We start from the raw sequence: 19,363 nt of genomic DNA on the forward strand, positions 1-19,363 counted from the left end.
ATGGAAGTTTGCGGGACAAAAGTATTGAGTCCATCATCCTTGTTCATCACAAGGGTTGCCAACGCTACGAGGTGCAACGTCATCATGGGCGCAGGACTTGGAAACTTTTCAGACCAATGGACAGGTGGTATCAATCATCATTAATAGTAATTTATACAGTCATGCTGCTCGCTGAACTAGATATACAGGAAGCGAATGGAAAGGAAAAAAAGCTCATTAAGTTGTACAATTAATCCGCAGGCGTCGGCTTCCTCACGTATCACCGAGCACCTCTTCGGCCTCGAGGAGCAACTCCGTGACGGTGACGAACCTGTAGCCGCGCCTCTTGGCCTCTGGCAAGACCTTGGACAGCATGGGCACCGTCCAGCTCCGCCGATCGTGACAAATGATTATCCTCCCGGGCTTCAGCATGCTGAGGATGTGCCTTGCGTTCAGACGCCAGTTTGTGATTTGCGCGTCGTGTGGGTATATGCTGCCCAGGACCAGGCGGTAGCCCAGGCGGGCGACTAGCTTGCGCATCGAGTCGGTAAAGAAGCCCGAGCCTGGGCGGTAGTACTGGTACCGCTGCGTGTTGGCGGAGTCGGGGTCGGACTCGGCGTAGGCGTCGCGCAGCAGCTCCTGGACGTGCAGTATCTGCTCCTCCAGCTCGGCGGGGTTCAGGGACCGGGCGGCCTCATCGTGCATGGCGTGGTTGCCGAGCTCGTGGCCCTCGCGCACAATCTGCCGCAGCACCTCTCTCCTCCGCCCACCGTCCTCCTCGACCTGCCCGCCGATGACGAAGAATGTGGCCCGCGCCCCGTGCTCCCGCAGCAGCCGCAGTATCTCGGGCGTCTGGTCCGACGGCGCGTCGTCGATGGTCAGCGCCACGACGCGCCGGTCCGCCGGCAGGCCGTCCACCTGCCACAGCACGTCGGGCCACCGCCGCGCCAGGTGCCGCAGCAGGATCGTCGGCGGCTTGTACACGGCGTACACGGGCACCAGGACGATCAGCGCCAGCAGCGCGAGGAGCCAGAGCGTGGCCATGCGGCGGCGGCGGGCGCGGCGGCGGAGCTTGGTCGGGAGGCGGCAGATGTTGGTGAGGGTGAGCATTGCTCGCTCGGGGAGGTGTTTTATTTTTTTCGCTGCCTTTTGTTATGGTTGGTTTTGTTCGTTGTCGTTTATTTAGGTTTCTTAGTGGGATCTGGCACGGCGGCTATCATCCTTTCGCAATTCGTGTGGGTCTCGGATTCAAAGCGCATTTTGTCCCGCGTGTACGGTCGCGAGGGAGATCATGACTTGGTTCGGTTGTGGGAAAAAGGAGACGGGGGTTTGTTGGCAAATGTGCAGCCCTTGTTTTTTTTCTTTCCCGTTCTTCTCGATGCCGCTTATTCTTGTAAATGAGGGTGGCCAGAGCCTCAGGGATTGACAGCACGCGCCATTGTCTCCTTGATTAATTGTGGACCTGATCTCCACGGGCGAACCTGATGTGGATCCCAATCAGATAAGGTACCTGAGTCTTGGATACATGCAAGTCAGATATTTCTTGCTTACGAAACCAACTTGCTAGCCAAGCAGACTGAAGCAAAATTCGAGATTATGAACGAGCCACATCAAGACACGGCTGTGTACCTAACTGCTTGGAGCCGTGAGCCTATCGATCACCAACATTTTCCCATGTGATTGAACCTTGTACCGCATGTGGGGTGGGTGGGCAACAAGACTTATCGGCTCGGCTCGATATGCAATGGAACCGAAACCAACTCCTAACCCTGATCCTACCAGGCATTTTGGTCCATGACGTAAGCAGAAACGCATTGGCTCGACCCTATAATTAATCACTCATCAAATTCCCAGAAGGTGCACAGGCAAATTACTCGAAATTCTTACCAATGAATCCCATCCAATATGGCATTCTGAGCCAGCCTAGGCCAACCAAAGAAGTAACAAACACCCCCAACAATCATGAAGTCATTCTTCGTTCTCACAGTGATGGCAGCTAGGTAAGCCTCCGCCTCACGACTGTCGCTTGCTTCTAGTCTTGACGGAGGCTGGCTACCTTGGCCACAAAAAGTTCAGCCGATCTCGGGGAGTTTTGCATACGTTCACGTCAAAAACTGCCCTACACCCCTTGGGAATCAGCGATAAACCCTGAGCACCAGGCAGACTGCGTGGCACCGGCCGTGCCAGGTCCATTCGCGGTCATTCAGGTGTCTCTGAAGCGTTACAAGTCAGCTCCACGACTAGCTGCCAGGGAAGCTGAGCTGCGTAACAGATTCAATTAATCCATCCAGTCCTTATCATAATCAGCTTGCCGTGCTGCAGTGCAACCTGACTGGAACCGCAGAAAGGTGCAACAGACTGTGTGGGCCACGACGCTAAAGTCGTCTACCCGTCTTGGGTACTTTAGGTGGCACTTGGGACACTAGTGCACGCACACGGAGGCAACATCTTTTATAGTGAAAAGGCCTGCTTCTCTCTCACCCATGGCGGATATCAACAGCAGGTCAAACTTGTCGTTGGTGCAATCGCCCGAAGAGACAAGGCCGCTGCTCCCTAGGAGGGTCGTCGCCCACGAAACAGACTCAGAGCCGCTCTTCTCCTGTGTTACCAACATGCATCATGATCTCCCCGTCTATACCAACATTCATCGCATTCGCCGCGACATTGTCTCCATTGTTGAGGATTATCTTAGCATCGAACAGCTGCGGGATGTGCGCATCAACGTGTCTGTGGTGCGGCCCTTGGTCGATAAGCTCTATGAATTAGATGATATTTCAATTGGTGAGCGGCTCCATGACCGTCTTGCGGTCGCATTTTCGAAGCTCTGATAACTGACTCTGCTACTGCTGCTTGCTGGCTACAATTATTACGACTGAACAGTTTATTGCTTGCTGGTGAATCGGGTCCAATTCCTGTACGAGCAGTCTCACTTGAACAACCGCCAGAATGTCAACTATGCCCGTGCCACCCTGTGTGAGCTGGTCGCCACTAGAATTCTGCGGCGTTTCAATGAAGACAACCCAGGCACTGAGGGGCTCCTGGTATTGGCACATATTCTCATCGCGGGATTTCATCCTTTCCAGAATGCACCAGAGGAAATATGGCGCTCGGAACATCTCACCCACGATCGAATGCACTACCGAACCTTGCCGGCGCTTGAGGTTGCCATTGTTGGCGAGAGCAAAATCTTTTTGAGCTCTACTTCGTGTCAGAAGGTGTATGTTTGTTCCAACGAACCCTGATATGCTCCAAATCACTGGCGTCCAGGCCTGCTCATGTTTGATGGCTCCGGCATTGCTAACAATAACTCGCAGAATCGATGCCATCTACACCGGCAGAATCATCTACACGCCCTCCAGCTTTCTTAACATCATCCCAGATCGCTACAAGCAGAAACCAATCTCTCTATATGACCCCCGGACAGCCCCTTTGCTTAACCAGTACAGGCTCATCGTTCCTCGCACTCGTAACGTCCTCGAGCTCATTCAGTTCATCATTCTTCTGTCTCTCTATCTTGCCTTTATGGCCGAGCGGGATGCCAGCAGGGTCAGTGGGATCGAAATCTGCTTCGCTGTGTACGGTTTCGGTTGGGTACTGGACAATTTCGCAACGATTCTCGAGCACGGCTGGCAGGTCTACACTCAGAACCTTTGGTCATTCCTGGATGTTATATTCTCGGTCATCTATTGGGGCTACCTGATCGTGCGGCTCTACGGTCTCCACATGGGGCTACAGAATCCTGGACAGCAGGCTCTCGATGTCCTAGCCATGGGTGCCCCGGTTCTCATTCCGCGCATTGCATTCAACCTCTTGTCCGACAATCTTCTCTTTGTCTCGCTTCGGGCCATGATGTCCGATTTCACGCTACTGACGGCTATTGCTGCTTGGTGCTTTGGCGGTTTCTTGCTTTCGCTTCTCTGGCTGGGTGAAGGACAACACAACTCTATCACAATTGGGAAATGGATGTTGTGGATTTGGTTTGGATTAGACGGGACAGGGATTTCAAAGTCGGTCGAGTTCCATTGGCTTTTGGGACCGACCTTGATGATTGCCTTTACCTTCCTGGGCAACACTCTTTTTTTGACGATTTTGGTCTCAATGCTGTCCCACACCTTTAGCACCATTGTGCAAAATGCGACGGCCGAGATTCAGTACCGGCATGCCGTCCTGACTCTGGAAGGCGTCAAGGCGGATGCCATATTCGCGTACCAGCCGCCTTTCAACATCTTGGCACTACTCGTCTTAGTGCCGCTAAAGTTTCTCGTCTCGCCTCGCTGGTTCCACAAGATTCACGTTGCGAGCGTGCGTACTCTGAACCTTCCTCTCCTCCTGATCATCGCATTGGCAGAGAGGTTGTATCTCTGGCCAAATGATGACCCCAACGGATCGGAATCGCAGAGGCCCAGTAGCGTCGGCACGGGGCCGAATAGGAGCTCGGAGTTTAGCGGCAGGCAATGGGAGTGGCCTTGGGAAAGCTGGCATATCACGGCACATGGAGACATTCAGGATGTGTTCGAGGTGCCACCGCCAGATAGCGTCCTGGAGGAAATTGCAGTTGATGACGATATGACGCGACATCTGATCCGCCGACAATTTACGCGCTCTGTTAGCCACACGAACGGCGGTGCTGGCCAAAATCTTGCACCAAGAACTCCTTCCGCAGAAGGATCCTCACGCCCGCCAGGTGAAGGAAATAGACGACGGTCGCCAAAGCCGTCGTCGGGCCGAAGGGACAGCATCACGCCGTTCCCATCGTTGGTCCAGCAGTTGCGAGGCGCTATCTCCGAGTCTGACGAGATGACCGAGATAACAAGTCGGCTAGACACGCTTGAAGAATCTATTGGGAGGATTGAAGGCATGCTTACGAAACTCACTGGTGGTTCCACTGATAGTGACAGCGATACGGCGGTTCCGGCCGCCAGCCGGAGACGATGAAATTTTTGTCGACCTGAAAGATAAGCGGACATAAAATCACAAAACAGCGAACTGTGGGAGGGAGTATACGGCACCTCCTACACTGATCAGGCAGTGCTGAGCTACAGCATCGTTATTTAGGCGTTATCGGTAGAATAGTACTGGTGCACGGTTCATGGGTTACCTTTTGGGGTGGTTGCAGTACGTGTTTTCTCTACCAACGTATTGTATAGAACCTTGGATGCGAAAGCAGACAAGTATAGAAATAAGAAAACAAGATCAAACAAACACAAGAGATGGCACCTGTTTGGGTCAAAGTGTGCATGCAGAGGACAGGTGAGTCAAGTTGTGTGTTTGTTGGTCACTGAATTAGTGCTTGTATGGGCAATGTGATCTAAATTCTATACGGCTGTCGACTCACTTGCCTGCCACTTTTCAATGAAGAAGCCCGTCCTCACGATATTCTACCCAAGAAGCGAGCCAGTTTATCGGTCAACCCCAAACGGATAGAGGTCAAATTCACAAAGCAAAACACAAAAACCCCCGACGAAACGAAAGGGCCTACGAGTCACAAAAATGTGCCAGGCAGCAATGTTCAAAGACCCATCCTGCAAGTGCCAGTGGATGGCCATCGTGCAGCCATGCTGGCCGGGGTTCGGCTTCAACAACTGCCCTACGTTTTTCAACGGCATCACCAAGGAGGCGCCGCCCTTCATCAAGGCGACCAAGATATGCTGCCCAAAGCACGACCTCGAGGGCATGTACGACCGCAACCTGATCCGCATGGTGGTCAAGGTGGAGAAGGGGCTACGCTGGGGGATGGGACCGGACGAGAGGGATCCGGGGGTCGATATCAAATGCGCCGTCATGTAGGGTGCGACGGGAGAGAGGGGAGGGAAGGGAAGTGAAGGGAAGTGGTGGTATGTGAAACAAAAAAGAGGTTTATGGGTGGCACGTACAGAAAATCGTCTTGCTGTTTATCGGATTCACGGACCATGCTGACTGGCTGGGGTTAAGGATTCAAAGTTGAGGAGGGAAAGGCCAGACGACGAGACAAGGTGAGGCTGTTCCTTTGTGTACACAGTCCCGTCCTTTCCTCGTCTGGAGTTTCCCTGACAGAAAAACAAAAAACTTATGCAGGACAAGGCAAGATTTAGCTTCGCGCGGACTTTTTTTTGGGGGGGAGGGGAACACTGCTTTTCGGCGGTCGCTGTCAAAGAGGCAATTTTGGTGTCTCCTTTCCTCTCACAAAGGCTAATGATGAGGTGACGGGTTGTGATTGCAGCTTAAAGTGGATTTCGTTTTTCTTGTCAGACCCGGCATTTCAGTATTCTTTCCGATTGAAGTACAGGGGAAATTGGCAGGGATCTCGTAGGCTCGTAGCAGTCTGTTGTGTGGATGGACGTGTGGGGTAGTTGCGCATCACGTCACATTTGCAAATAAGTTTCCATTTGGTGCGGAGCTTTTTGGGGACCTTGAGCTCAACAAAGATACAAGAGGCCTCGGGACCAATATTTGTTGTATTTAAAGCAACTATTCTCGGCAAATCCCAGATCACGACCTTTCGTCTGCGCGCAACACACAAACATTACTACCAAGTGTCTCCAGGGTCGTAAATTATTCGTTATTTTACCGCGTTCTCCCTCATCCGTGTACTCGTGCACGCCAAAATCCCACAATCAATAGAGATGGCGGCATCACTACTTTCATATGTGCCGCTCGTCAACCGGCTGGTTCCCCAGGAGGAGCCACTTGAAATCAAGCTCGAACCAGTCGAGGTGCACAACGTCGAAACGGCGGCAGAGAAGCGGCCTAGAACGCTAAAGCATCTCCTCCGTGCAAATCACGTGAACCACGCCATCATCTACCACGATCTCGAGTTCGACAATCACATGCCCCACATACTCTGCTCGGCGTACATTCTGGGTGCAGATGTGGCCAAGCTGCATGAGATTTACGACGTCCAGAGCAAGGAGCTCGAGCCGTGGACCGACTCGCCAGCCGAGATTGTAGAGGATGACTGGAGGGACTTTCTCGGGGATAGGCTGTACCAGAGGGCCTACATTGACTTTTTCGAGGACAACTTGGCTTTCGAGCATAGTTATGACTGGAAGAAGGTCGTGGCCAAGTACATGTTTGAGGGAGAGGAACCATTGGTCAACGGGCTGATTGGAGGGCGTAAGTAGCCTCTTCTTTGCTCAGTTGTCTTCAAGTTTTGTCTGAAGCTACTTACCCTTATATGATCGCTTACACGCATCGTCACAGTGGCTCATCCATTAATCCATCTCGGATATGCCTTCGAGATGGACAACCGGGAAATTGCCATCGAGGCCCTGGGCATGGCCGCAGTGCAGTACAACTTTTTGCACCAGTACACCGACGACCGCTCCTACACCAAACCGTCACCATTTTCGTCAACGAACCCCTCGGAGTTGATCGAGCGGCTTTCTGCCGATAAGCGCTTTGACGGTCTTTTCAACGAGCCGGGCTTCGCAAACTTTGAGACCGTCTTCCAGAAACACGAGGACCTGCTGCTGGAGTACTGGAACGCGTGGGAGATACGAGACGACCCCCTGCGGCAGTTCCGCGAATCCCAGGAGCTGGCCGTCAACCTGCTCATGGCTACGGTGCGGCCCGGAACGCACTCATACAGCTTCTTCGTGGTGCACCTGCTGACCAGCAGTCACGCCGTGAGGATACTGCTGCCTTACGTCCCGGCCAAGTTCCACGTGGGCCTGGTGAGGCAGTGGTGGCTGCTAACGCTGGCCGTCTACATTGCAATGATGCGGCCAAAGATTGTGGAGGACGATGTGCCCCAGACGACCAAGGGGTGGGGTTATGTGGAGGAGCAGGCCATCACGTCGAGGTGGTCGACTGATTCTCACTTTGTCAAGGGTAAGCATAAGCCAAGTTGCAGCTTTTTTTCAGTGCTCAGTTTGATCTATACCAGCACTAACCTTTGTTTGCAATGACCAGGTATCCGAGCCATCAGGGAAGCATCACGGACGTGGGGAGATGTTCACAACAGGTATCTGAACGCGGCTGTGAGATTTGTTGATGATTTCGAGGGCTGGGTCTTCTGAGATTTTCCTAAGCAGAACGAGGAGAAATGACTTAAAATGCCCTGGAATTCGATTCGTGACAATTATTATCGTGCTCAGTGCACTTTTTGTCCACCTATAAATGTAAAATACCCATCGTATGTATGACGAACTTATAAGAGTGGCAATGGAAGCTGCATGGAGTATGGAGTACAGTACTACAGTGCTTGCATTGCTCCACAGTGCCTAGAACCCCGCTTCCAGTTGTATGGAGCTCCTGTTTAGGTACTTCGGTGGATTCCCAATTATGGTAACATCATTGGAGCCTGACATATATTTTCACTGTACGCTTTCACGCGAAAACATTCTGGTTGCTTTTGACACGAGGTCAATTGCATCCCACCAAGCTTCATTGTACACGAAAACGCGTCGGAATTTAGATCTGCGGGATATCGACCAGCAGCGATCGAGCAGCAAATGCTCCAATCAACCTCGCCATGGCGCCGCCCGCGAAGCGACGCAGGCGCAATCTCGTTCAGTCCGACGACGACGATCAAGAGCCCGTGCAACAGAAACAACCACAGCAGCAGGCTTCTACCCCAACGAAAAAGAACAGTCTAAAGAACTTTCTCATCGTCTCCCCGAGCCCAAACTCGAAACCTGCGGGTGACGCCACCACCTCGCCGAGTCCCACCCGGAAACCGACGCGGCCTGCAACCACCACCACGGCTGCGGCAACAACCAGATCGACCAGGAGCGGCGCGTCTTCTCTCAGCCATGGTGCCGCACCGCCAAGCTTCCTCGCGGGTCCCAGGAGCCGCGGGGCCGGGAGCAGGACGTCGACCAAGAGCCCCAGCACGAGTCCCGAGAAGAGGACCAAGAGGGGAGGCAAGATCGACGAGAAGGGCAGGACGGTGGACCTGGTCACCTTGTTCTCCAAGCAGGCGCAGCGGGTGAAGACCGAGGGCAAGCCATCCGCCTCGCGTCCGGCGCCCTCGTCGCTCCTCCAGGACATGACGAGCGATCCGATATCGGAAGATGACGACGACGTGGCGGACCACAAGGCGGCCGTCTCGAGCGTGGTGGGGAGGAAGGCCAGCAAGCGGTTCAGGGACGGTGGGGGCAGCGTCTCTTCGACTTCGTCCTCGCAGCAGCAACAGCAGCAGGCGCCCGCGAGCTCGGCGACCTCGACCACGAGTCAAATGTTTCGTAAGCCGACGCGGCCAACCACCCAGGCAGCAGCGCGCGAGGACGACGATGAGCTCCGACCCTGGTCGGAGAGGTTCGGGCCCGCGAACCTGGACGAGCTGGCCGTGCACAAGAGGAAGGTCGCCGACGTCCGGAGATGGCTGGAAGATGTCATGGACGGCCGCATACGGCAACGCCTGCTCATCCTCAAGGGCGCCGCCGGGTCGGGCAAGACCACGACGCTGAAGCTGCTGGCCCGCGAGCTCAAGTGCGAGGTGCTCGAGTGGAGAAATCCGACGAGCTCGTACGGCGGACCTGGCCAGGGCTACCAGTCCGCCGCTGCTCAGTTTGAGGACTTTATGGGAAGGGGAGGCAAGTTTGGACAGCTTGATTTTGAGGAGGATGACGGAATGCCATCGCGAGCATCGCCCGGCGGGAGACGGCAGACGCCGCCAGAAGAGGGAGGGCGAAGACTGATGCTGGTAGAAGAGTTTCCCAACACGTTCATGCGGTCGTCTTCGGGCCTCACGTCGTTTCGAAACGCGGTTCTGGGGTTCCTAGCTTCCAACACGCCTTCCCTCGCCGCTGTTGGACAACATACCCAGAGGGAACAGCAGATCACGCCCGTCGTCATGATTATTTCAGAGACGTTACTCACAACAACATCTGCATCTGCAGACAGCTTCACTGCGCACCGCTTACTCGGCCCGGAGATATTGAGGCATCCAGGCACTGGCGTTATCGAGTTCAACGCCATAGCACCAACTATCTTGTCCAAGGCGCTCGAGCTGGTGGTTCAAAAGGAGGCACGCAAGTCGGGACGGAGGCGAACTCCGGGCCCTCAAGTCCTCAAAAGGCTTGGCGAGATTGGTGACATTCGAAACGCAATCTCGTCCCTAGAGTTTCTGTGCTTGAAAGGAGACCAGGACGCGGACTGGGGCGCCCGCGTTTCCTTTACAAAGTCAAAGAAGGGAGCTAAGGATCTGTCTTTGACCAAAGGTGAGAGAGAGTCTCTAGAAATGGTCTCTCAACGAGAAGCGAGTCTTGGGATATTTCATGCCGTGGGCAAGGTGGTATATAACAAGCGGGACGACATTCCTTATCCGCCGGGGACGGAAGGCTACGAAGCAGAGAGGCTACCGAATCACATGTCACATTTGTCAAGGCCGAAACAATCTCTCGTCCAGGTCGACTCCCTGATCGACGAGACGGGCACCGACACGTCGACTTTTATCTCTGCAATACACGAAAACTACGCACTCTCCTGCGAATCCACGGGGCCGAATGATCCAAACTCGGCAGTGGACTATATGAACGGCTGCCTGGACAGTTTGTCAGATAGCGACCTCCTTTGCCCTTCGTGGGATATATTCTTTGGAGGCAGGGGCCCTAATGGCTCCGGTAGGGACCTCGGCAGCCATGTATTGCGCCAAGACGAGATGGCATTCCAGCTTGCTGTGCGCGGCATCCTGTTCTCTCTGCCGTCGCCCGTCAAGCGTCAGTCGGCTGGGAACCCGGCGAGGGGTGGTGGGGACTCCCACAAGATGTTTTTCCCCACCAGCATCAAACTCTGGCGTGCCAAGGAGGAGCTCGAGGGGTTGTTGGACATGTGGGCAACCCGCATGCTTAATGGAGAGGACGGGCCGCTTGGGGTTGGTACCGCTTCTAGGGGACAGCAGACCCTGACCAACGGAGCCACGGCGTTCCGCAAGCCCAAGCTGGGGACCCAAAGCACTTCGAGCAGCGTGGGCGACTGGGCTACCAACAGAGACACCCGGCAATCGTCATTTTCGGGAAGATCGACGGCGTCGACGCAGTCGACCGACAAGAAGAACGACGAAGGTAGCGCGACACCCCTGCTGTCGCTGGGAAGCTCCGCCCGCAAGGAGATGCTTCTCGAGCGGCTGCCATACATGGCGCACATGGCGCGACGCCGGCGCGGGTCACTGCCTTTGATGGGGCTTCGCGACCTGGAAAAGGTGGTTTCTTTCAACGGCATCGGCAACTCTTCCCTGGCTGAAGACGAGTCGGCGGCCGAGGACGAGGGCGAGGACGACGGAGGGGCTCAGCGTGCGGAGAGCTGGGCGACGGATAAGCCTACGGATGAGTCCAGCCCCAGGAAAAAGAGGGCCATCATGGCGGCCATCAGACCCAAGAAGCGGACCGGGAGCACCAGTGAGGGCGCGCTGCAGCCGAGTGCGCTGCAGGCTCAGAAGCTGGTGTTGAGTGATGACGATATCGAGGACGATTGACGACAGCGGGGGGGGGGGGGGGGGGGGGGGGGGGGGGGGTTGGAGTGAGGAGGTGTGGTTTTTGGAGACTTCCAAAGACAGAAACTGAGATACGAAAACGCTCCTGGTGGGATGCTTGGTCCTTTGCTGTATAGAGAAAGATGGGACATATTCTGGTTTGCACAAAAAGTGTAGATTTGTTTGTATGGAGTTTTGGCTGGTGATAAATACCAATGATAATTAAACGCCTTGTAATTCTTTTTTGCTTGTCTCGGGAATGGGATTTGTGGCAAGCCATTCGCCCTTTTTGCTTGTATTTAGTAGTTGATCTGTCGAATAGATCAATTACATCGTACTCAGACTGAAGGATGCAATACGAAGTATTACTTCCTAAGATATCCAAGTACCTCGCCCCCTATTTCTGGAGGCTTGTGACAAGCAAGTGGGCCTCAGCTAGGAAATCCGGGGCCGGCGAACCCCGCTCCCCCAGTCCCCCGTTGGTGGATCCCGCGGCTAGGAGCTGCAGTGAGCAAGCGACCACAGCGACAGATGCCTCGGCTCAAACGAGTTAATTGGGGCTTTTTGTTGAAAGCTTCAAGTTTCAATTTCATCCGCTTCTTGGTCCTCCAATACATACATACAGTGGACTGTGAACGTGGATAGGCATCGTCTTCCGTTTCGAAACTCATCTGATACCAGAGGAAAAAGAAATTCCTCAATTGGCCAAGATTACACTTTATTTTGCACCGCAAGATTTGGGGCTGGGAGTGAACCTGGTACTAAACACAAGATATCTTGCTGGTCACAACTGAGGCGTGCCGGAGGAAAACACGAGAATCCATTTCTTTGTACATAACACAAAAGCCAGCCAGCCGGCTCAAGGCCACCCACACACAAGCCATGGCCGGCCCAATAAGGCACGCCATCGACGTCAAGGCCCTCGAGGCGTACCTGGGTTCCAACGTGCCCGAGATCCAGACGCCGCTCGAGGTCAAGCAGTTCGGCTACGGGCAGTCGAACCCGACGTACCAGCTGACGGACCGCTCGGGCCGCCGGTACGTGATGCGCAAGAAGCCCCCGGGAAAGCTGGTGTCGCGGACCGCGCACCAGGTCGAGCGCGAGCACCGCATCATCGCCGCCCTGCACGGCCGCCTGCCCGTCCCGAAACCCTACTGCCTGTGCGAGGACGCCGCCGTCGTCGGCACCCCCTTTTACGTCATGGAGTTTCTCGACGGCCGCATCTTTGAGGACCCGGCCCTGCCCGGCGTCTCGGCTTCCGACCGGCGCGCCATGTGGGCCGATGCGGTCCGCACGCTGGCCGCGCTGCACGCCGTCGAGTTTGCCAAGGTCGGCCTGGGCGACTTCGGCAAGCACGGCGGCTTCTTCGCCAGGCAGCTGCGCACGTGGAGTAATATCTGCGCGGCGCAGGCCGCCGTCAAGGACGTCGAGACGGGCGTGGCCGTCGGTGACTTGCCGCACTACCAGGACCTGGTGGGGTTTTTCAGTGATGAGAAGCTGCGGCCGAGGGATCGCGTGACGCTGGTTCACGGTGATTACAAGATTGACAACTTGATCTTTCACAAGACGGAGCCGAGGGTGATCGGTGTGCTCGAGTAAGCTTGTCCCCTTTTTTTGCGGTTGAACCAGGCCTTGGCCGCTTGTAATTTTCTCCAGGCTTCTTCTTGTGTGCTGAATATAAAAACAAAACAAAAAAAAACCACAGCTGGGAAATGTCAACAGTGGGCCACCCCCTCTCTGACCTCGCCAACCTCCTATACCCATACGTATCCGCCCAACAACCGGCAGACGCATCCGGGGGTCCCAAGGCATTATCAGCACACGCCGGGTTCCGACCAGGCGCGACGCCCGGCCTGCCGACTCGCGAAGAGGCCGCCGAGCTCTACCGCCAGGCTTTCCGGGGCTGGTGGCCGAACCCGGCGAGCATGGAGCCAGAGCTCCGATGGGCGCAGGCCTTCAACATGTTCCGCGGCGCGGCCGTCGCGCAGGGCATCGCGGCCCGCGTCGCCGTCAGGCAGGCTAGCAGCGAGCAGGCCGCCACTTATGCCAACGCTAGGGGGGCCATGGCCGACCTCGCTTGGGACATGGTTGCGCGTGCCAAGGGGGCCAGGGCGAAGATCTGAAAGGAAAAAAAAGGGGGGAGGGATCAGATGTTGCCGGGATCTGGCCATGTTCATGTGTTGTTTTCTTAGCATGTCCGAGCTTCCAAAGAAAGTTTGCTTCCTCATGAGGGGACTCCCCTTTTTTGTAAGCTTGCTTGCATGTGAGGCTTGGTACCTGGATGCAAACCTACACAGAACAAAAAGTAAGAAAAATAGACTACCGGCTCAGTGTGTTGATAACTTGTCAGAATACTGTGATCAGTTGCTTTGGAAGAAGAAGAAAAAAACGGACAAAATAAATGGTACCACACCCTTGCATACGTAAACTTTGGCAGGATACACGACTAGCACGATGTTTTTGTTCTCGAAATCCGGCCAAAGAACCCCTGGTCGTTGTTCCAGACAGGGCCTTTACATCGCATTACATCAGGTTATTTGGGCCAAGTCCTACAGAACTCGCACAAGAATCCATTTTTTACTCCGATCAGTGAGATGAAAAACGGTCTGCCCAGGATAGGGATTCGACCCGTGGGTGTGCACTCATATTACTACTAATTAATGACCGGCCAACTCTGAATATTTGCCAGCCAAATAGTGGATTGTCATGCATCCAAAAAAATGCGTAAAGGTCGCCGAGAAAAAAAAAAAGAAAAAAAAAAGCCAAATGATGCAGCACTGATATAGCTCATAAAAACCTTGACTTGATGCAGTACCTAGCCCCAGTCCCTATACATGCGTAACAATCTCGTCGGGAAACTGTAAGAAAGAGGAAGAGAAGAAGGGGTAAAACAGATGAAATAAACTAAAAAGAAATCATGTGGCCTCCGTGTCAAAAAAGTCTATGCGATAAAAGTGAAACGCCCAAGCCAAAGAAAGATGCCAAGACGGTCAACCGTAAACACCATACCCGACAAATAATCTCCTTGGTGTGCTGGAAAATGCAAAGTTAACTCCGAAAGGCGAGAGGGAAAAGGAAAAGGGCTGGCAAAAAAAGCCAAACCCTGAATTGCTGAAATATGCTTTGGCTCATTCCCCTTGGCATCACCAAAAACCACCTCGCCCCGTTGCATCCAGAGTCGTCATAATATGCCCTGCGCGCTGCTTATTGGTCCAGCCATCAGTAAATCACCATTCGTCTATCGTGACCCATGTAAATCCCAAAACTGGTAGGCCGGGCTGACAGAGCTTGAACCAACAAGCCCACGGATGTCCAGCCTTGGCAGCTGAGGCAGTTGCTGAGAAAATGGGCCTCCAGTTCCAAAATACGCCTCATCTGACGTGGGTTCAGGAGCACCCAAGCCGCTGGTAGACCCGCTTGCGTTCCCATCGCTGGAAGTAGCCCCTGCCTCGTTGGGCTGCGAAGTTGACATCTGGCCACCTGTCGCCGTGTTCGAGGATGAAGACCTGGCGGAGCTGTAGTGAAGTCTTTGCCACTCCTGAGGGATGTGGTTCATAGAATGAAGAGCCGACATTGGACGCTGGGATGCCGACGGATCAGAAGCCCCAGATAGAGAATTCGACCGCGGTATCTCGTTGCGCGTACCGCTCGCGGTCGGCTCGCCGATGTGAGCAGACAAAATGGCCTGCCCTCTTCTATTGTTGATGGGAGCGGCATAGCGAGACCTGCGTCGGTGGCGAAGCTCGGCTTGCTCTTCAGGTGGTGGTGGCCTCCTGTTGGAGATGGCTGCAGCTCTAGAAGCGGCTGACGAATTGTTAGAGACGATCTGGCGGCCGTATAACCTCACGAATGCATCGTGAGTCAAGTTCACGGCGTCATGGTCGCTACGGTAAACGCTGGTCAGTCAAGAGTGCATGAGCGAACAAACAATCAGTAGGGTGCAGTGATGCACCTGTACTGTTCAGGACGGCAAACCTACCTCTGGAACCAGGATGGATCAGGGGGACCACCATTCATACCCAGATAGGCGTTGAGTGACCTGTTGTTGACGCTAACCACAGATTCCGATGGTAGCTTATCCCTGCAGTACGGGCAAGTGTCTGAATCCTGCAGCCACTTCTTGATACAGTGATCTCCAAAGACGTGCTTGCATTTGGGAAGTCTCAACGGAGCTTCGCTGATGCCCTCGGGAGATGGGACACCAAAGTCGTTGTAGCAAATGACGCAAGCTTTTCTGAAGTTAGCCGACTGCCTGCAGAGAACCTCCCAAAAAAGGAGCGATGGAAGGGGAGAACTATGGAGAGTCAAACAGACTACTTACTGCGCTCCAGCTCGGGAAGGCTAGCGATATCAACGCTCTCCATGGAAGAAATTGCCGTCCTGGAAGCTATCCGCTTGTTGGTCATGGCTCCTCGGAACAGCTGCTGCTGGCGAATACGTTCCTCGCGACGAGCTTCCAGCTCCTCTCTGCGGCCCGCCTCTCGATTGGCCTGGGCCATCGCAGCGGTGGCGCCCAGCTGTTGCACGTACATATCCTGGAGATGCGAGTCGTTTGAATCACCATCACTGTAGTCATGATCCTCATCCGACATTGGCATGTCCAAGTGCTCCTCGTCTTCGGCCAGGGCACCTTGGGACGAGTCAACTGGACTGCTGTTGGAGATGCCAGACTCGGGTCTAGGCCTTCTCTGGGGAGAACCCGCAGCCGCTGGGGCTTCTGCACCATTTGCCGTTGATTCACGAGCGGCAGACTGTGACTGTTGGGCCATACTTTGAGCGTCCGGTGTTTGGTCTCGCGGAACGTGTCTTATGTCACGTTGGTCTCTCGATGGTGGGCTGGTAGCAATGCTCGAGATTGATGACGACGGCGACGAGACGGGGGAGGCATACATGTGTGGTGCAGTAGAGGCGGCATCGGCGGCAGTGCTGCTCGAGGCTGCGGAATTGGAGGCCATGTTGCGAGGTGCAAGAGGTGGGAGAGAAGCCAAACTCAATGATGTTCTGGATGAGGTTGACGGCGGACTGAAATGCACGGCACGCTGAGATTGAGAACCCTGCTGGTGCCAAAAATGCGGCTGATTTGGTGTCGACATGTAGTGAGCTCCTTGAGGCATCATGTGCTGGTATGGGTGCCCAAGTGAGTTGCCTCGGCCCAAGTTGCCTGAGGCCCAGGGATCGGATGTCAAAGGTGGTGGTGGTGGCAGTTGAGGGGGGCAGAAAACCCCAGACATGCTACCGCTTCGAGGATGCGGAGGTAGAGAGGTTCGTGGACCCCACGGGAAAGTTGATGGATGATTTGGTAGGACAACTTGGTGACGGTCGTAATGGGGATGGTGATTGTGCGTATGCTGGTTGTTTTGTTGTTGAGGGTGCTGCTGCTGCTGTGTTGTTGGTGGTGGTGGCGGTTGTGGTTGTTGTTGTTGTTGTGTCAATCTGGACGGAGACGACAAAGAATGGTGCACTGGATCGTACGGAGTATTGTTACCGTTGTTGTTGCTGGAATTGTTGGAGGCACTGTTGTTGGCGGAGGAGTTGCCTAGATTTGAAGGCACATGTCCCCGATACGACAAACCCAATGGGTCCGGTAGCGGCGAGTTTCTGACGTTGCTACCGACGAACAGCGAGGAGGGCCGGCAGAGAAAATCCAGGTTAGAACTCTGTTGCTGGCTTTGGTTTGCGTTTGTGGCGGCGGCGGCGGCGGCGGCGGAGGCAGAGCTGCTGGTGCTGCTACTGCTGCTGCTGCTGCTGCTGCTGCTGCTGGTGCTGCTGATTAGATGAGGGGCCTGGGAGCGGGGGAATCGTAAGCTGTTTTGTGCATAGGGACAGCCGCCGCCGCCACTTCCAGAAGAGTTTGTGGAAATCGGTGGGTGTTGCAGGCCGGTGCTAGCAAAACTAGAATCGCTCTGCATGTGAGTGCTTCGGTGCGTGCCGTAATCCACGTCCATCGACGGTAGCCGATCGAAGTGGTGCACAGGGGACGGTGCCCATTGCATGTCGTCGGTCTGTGAAGAAGCCATCGTGGGAAGAGGAAAGGCTAACTGACGCCCAAGTCAGCGGCAAAAGGTTTGGTTTGGTTTAGTTTTGAGTTCCGTCCCTCGGGTTTGGCTGCAACCTGCCCAACAAACGCAGCGAACAGCCGTCTGTGTACGGGCCTCCAGCACACTAGTTCTGGTTTAGGCCACTGTAGGATGTCGGCCAAAAATCGGCTGTGCCTTGCTTGCTTTGATCCCACCCCGCCCTGCACTCAAAGAACAAGTCAAAAATGACAAAAAAGAAGCAAGAGGAAGATGTCAAAAGATAGGGCAGAAACAAGGCCAGATTCCCGAGCGAAACCACCCGAGATTCTTCTGTAGGTTGCTCATCCACAGTCAAGTTTAGCCTTTTTGTTATCGGGATCGTCCTTTGAAGCCGAAGACAGGTCGCCAGTCCTGTCTAATGCTCCGTCTCCCTCTCCGCCTCCAGTCCGATCCAAAAACTACCAAGATGAGTTGTTCTGCCTCCTATTTCCCCTTTTCAACGTCGTTTCTGCGGTCGGTGGGTTTGCTGGTTCTTGTTGGTGGCCTTCTCCCCGTTGGGACTATGCCTCACAAATCATGCGATTCCAAATCTGTTTGTTTTTCTCTCTAAATCTCTGAAGGTTTCCTTCGACTTTGATGATCATCTGATTCCCCTTCGGTACCGTTCGGTCGTGCCACGAACAACTCTCTGTCTGTTTGTTTGATCGAGGTCCGCCTACTGCCGATGCCGGTTTCGCTTGTTTGTCTGGTCCAAGTAACAGCGGAGTTAAGTGGGGCTGAGAACCTGGAAGGACGAGTGACGACAACGTTGTGTAAGTCGGCGGTCAGTTCAAGTTCGGTTTTAAGAAAGTATATTCGCAAGCTGGTTGGCAAACGAGCATGGACGACGGAAGGGTAAGCAAAGAGGTTCTTTTAGAAAAAGAAAATCCAGCAGAAGATGGTCTTCGTACCAATTTTGTTTTTCTCTCTGAGAGATCAGAATGATCGCATCCGAAAAAGAGAGAAAGAAAAGTGTCAGAGGTTGGACGGAGCAGGAAAGGGAACGAGGCGCTTTTGTTTCGGAAAGGAGGGAGGAGGGAGTGAGTGGAGGCGCCAGTAACAGGAAAGCGGGCGGGCAGCGGGCGGACAGGCGGGCGAGCAAAGCAAGCAAGCAGGCAAGACGCTTCTTAAAAAGAGTTGCCGAAGAAGCGTACCTAAACTAAGGTAAGGCAACGCAACGCAAGGCAAGGTGGTAGGTAGGTAAGGTAGCGGTGTCAGGTCAGGGTAAGTAAGTTAGACACACGACTAGATGGAGGGGTTTCGGGCCTGAGTGACCTCAACGACCAGGGTGTCTGCCGAGCCCAGCCCTGGGGGTGTGTTCAGGTTGGTGGCCTAGGTACTGCTGGATCTAGAAACAATTGCTATTATTTAATTGCTGACTGCAAGGTTGGGCAAGTTAGTTACCTTGATAAACAAGTACCTTGCCCTGCCTTGCCCTGGTTTTATTTCTTCTTTGATTTATTTCACTTGTTTTCATGCTACAGTATTTGCCATTCTTTACCTCCTGGTCTGGGCTGGATGGACTCTTGTGGGGGAGAGAAACGGACATGGCATGGATGGATGGAGACCAGACCAGACAAGCATGAAAGACAGGACAGCACCGACTGGGACAAGCTGCACAGAGGCAAGAAAAAAAAAACGGCCCAGGTCCAGCGGGCGGCCGTGCTTACAATAAGCGAAGTCAAGCAGCAAACAAATTCCCTTCCCAATTCAAGTTCAACAAAGATCCCCAAGCCGAGGCGAGTGGGGAGGCCTTTTTTCCCCTTCCGTCTCTTAGGTTGCATTCGATCCAATCAACCCATCAATCCAGTTTTCTACCCAAGCGATGCCAAGGCAGGTTTTGTGGTTTTTGTCAGTTGTTAGTTGATTATCCTTCTTGGACGTCCCAACACTGCGGATCGGGTTGGTTCATCGAAGAAGAAAATGTAATAAAAGT

General features: G+C 54.2%; 7 protein-coding genes across 7 annotated transcripts; 5 read left to right on the top strand and 2 right to left on the bottom strand.

Moving 5' to 3' along the window:
* Positions 1-121: 121 nt before the first annotated feature.
* On the bottom strand, positions 122-1,416 carry MGG_04704 (chitooligosaccharide deacetylase). The gene has a single exon (XM_003713639.1). The coding sequence runs from the start codon at positions 1,087-1,089 to the stop codon at positions 253-255; it is 837 nt and encodes a 278-aa protein (XP_003713687.1). The 5' UTR covers positions 1,090-1,416; the 3' UTR covers positions 122-252.
* Positions 1,417-1,831: 415 nt separating this feature from the next.
* MGG_15563 (uncharacterized protein) lies at positions 1,832-5,230 on the top strand. Its single transcript, XM_003713640.1, has 3 exons — positions 1,832-2,760; positions 2,860-3,196; positions 3,294-5,230. Exons 1-3 carry the CDS (start codon positions 2,463-2,465, stop codon positions 4,912-4,914), a joined length of 2,256 nt encoding a protein of 751 aa, XP_003713688.1. The 5' UTR covers positions 1,832-2,462; the 3' UTR covers positions 4,915-5,230.
* MGG_15564 (uncharacterized protein) lies at positions 5,171-5,952 on the top strand. The gene has a single exon (XM_003713641.1). It carries the CDS (start codon positions 5,470-5,472, stop codon positions 5,764-5,766), a length of 297 nt encoding a protein of 98 aa, XP_003713689.1. The 5' UTR covers positions 5,171-5,469; the 3' UTR covers positions 5,767-5,952.
* A 361-nt stretch (positions 5,953-6,313) lies between these two features.
* Positions 6,314-8,296, top strand: MGG_15565 (uncharacterized protein). The gene is made up of 3 exons (XM_003713642.1): positions 6,314-7,071; positions 7,159-7,788; positions 7,870-8,296. The coding sequence occupies exons 1-3, from the start codon at positions 6,582-6,584 to the stop codon at positions 7,974-7,976; spliced, it is 1,227 nt and encodes a 408-aa protein (XP_003713690.1). The 5' UTR covers positions 6,314-6,581; the 3' UTR covers positions 7,977-8,296.
* MGG_15566 (uncharacterized protein) lies at positions 8,271-11,389 on the top strand. The gene has a single exon (XM_003713643.1). The coding sequence runs from the start codon at positions 8,432-8,434 to the stop codon at positions 11,372-11,374; it is 2,943 nt and encodes a 980-aa protein (XP_003713691.1). The 5' UTR covers positions 8,271-8,431; the 3' UTR covers positions 11,375-11,389.
* A 549-nt stretch (positions 11,390-11,938) lies between these two features.
* MGG_14744 (phosphotransferase enzyme family domain-containing protein) lies at positions 11,939-13,877 on the top strand. Its single transcript, XM_003713644.1, has 2 exons — positions 11,939-12,966; positions 13,077-13,877. Exons 1-2 carry the CDS (start codon positions 12,254-12,256, stop codon positions 13,492-13,494), a joined length of 1,131 nt encoding a protein of 376 aa, XP_003713692.1. The 5' UTR covers positions 11,939-12,253; the 3' UTR covers positions 13,495-13,877.
* An 84-nt stretch (positions 13,878-13,961) lies between these two features.
* On the bottom strand, positions 13,962-18,601 carry MGG_11362 (uncharacterized protein). The gene is made up of 4 exons (XM_003713645.1): positions 18,339-18,601; positions 15,693-18,172; positions 15,351-15,600; positions 13,962-15,255 (listed from the first exon to the last, which is right to left on the bottom strand). Exons 2-4 carry the CDS (start codon positions 17,386-17,388, stop codon positions 14,610-14,612), a joined length of 2,592 nt encoding a protein of 863 aa, XP_003713693.1. The 5' UTR covers positions 17,389-18,172; positions 18,339-18,601; the 3' UTR covers positions 13,962-14,609.
* Positions 18,602-19,363: the final 762 nt, after the last annotated feature.

This window comes from Pyricularia oryzae, chromosome 2 (genome assembly GCF_000002495.2).
Source record: "Pyricularia oryzae 70-15 chromosome 2, whole genome shotgun sequence".
Classification (NCBI taxonomy): domain Eukaryota; kingdom Fungi; phylum Ascomycota; class Sordariomycetes; order Magnaporthales; family Pyriculariaceae; genus Pyricularia; species Pyricularia oryzae.

Excerpts from the sequence above, each read along its gene's own strand:
- MGG_04704 (XM_003713639.1), bottom strand. The coding sequence starts at position 1,089 with ATGCTCACCCTCACCAACATCTGCCGCCTCCCGACCAAGCTCCGCCGC.
- MGG_15563 (XM_003713640.1), top strand. The coding sequence starts at position 2,463 with ATGGCGGATATCAACAGCAGGTCAAACTTGTCGTTGGTGCAATCGCCC. Across the intron at positions 2,761-2,859 it reads ATTAGATGATATTTCAATTG|TTTATTGCTTGCTGGTGAAT; the intron begins GTGAGCGGCTCC and ends ACGACTGAACAG. Across the intron at positions 3,197-3,293 it reads TCTACTTCGTGTCAGAAGGT|AATCGATGCCATCTACACCG; the intron begins GTATGTTTGTTC and ends AATAACTCGCAG.
- MGG_15564 (XM_003713641.1), top strand. The coding sequence starts at position 5,470 with ATGTGCCAGGCAGCAATGTTCAAAGACCCATCCTGCAAGTGCCAGTGG.
- MGG_15565 (XM_003713642.1), top strand. The coding sequence starts at position 6,582 with ATGGCGGCATCACTACTTTCATATGTGCCGCTCGTCAACCGGCTGGTT. Across the intron at positions 7,072-7,158 it reads CAACGGGCTGATTGGAGGGC|TGGCTCATCCATTAATCCAT; the intron begins GTAAGTAGCCTC and ends GCATCGTCACAG. Across the intron at positions 7,789-7,869 it reads TGATTCTCACTTTGTCAAGG|GTATCCGAGCCATCAGGGAA; the intron begins GTAAGCATAAGC and ends TGCAATGACCAG.
- MGG_15566 (XM_003713643.1), top strand. The coding sequence starts at position 8,432 with ATGGCGCCGCCCGCGAAGCGACGCAGGCGCAATCTCGTTCAGTCCGAC.
- MGG_14744 (XM_003713644.1), top strand. The coding sequence starts at position 12,254 with ATGGCCGGCCCAATAAGGCACGCCATCGACGTCAAGGCCCTCGAGGCG. Across the intron at positions 12,967-13,076 it reads AGGGTGATCGGTGTGCTCGA|CTGGGAAATGTCAACAGTGG; the intron begins GTAAGCTTGTCC and ends AAAAAACCACAG.
- MGG_11362 (XM_003713645.1), bottom strand. The coding sequence starts at position 17,388 with ATGGCTTCTTCACAGACCGACGACATGCAATGGGCACCGTCCCCTGTG. Across the intron at positions 15,601-15,692 it reads CCTTCCCGAGCTGGAGCGCA|CTTGCGTCATTTGCTACAAC; the intron begins GTAAGTAGTCTG and ends ACTTCAGAAAAG. Across the intron at positions 15,256-15,350 it reads GATCCATCCTGGTTCCAGAG|CGACCATGACGCCGTGAACT; the intron begins GTAGGTTTGCCG and ends CGTTTACCGTAG.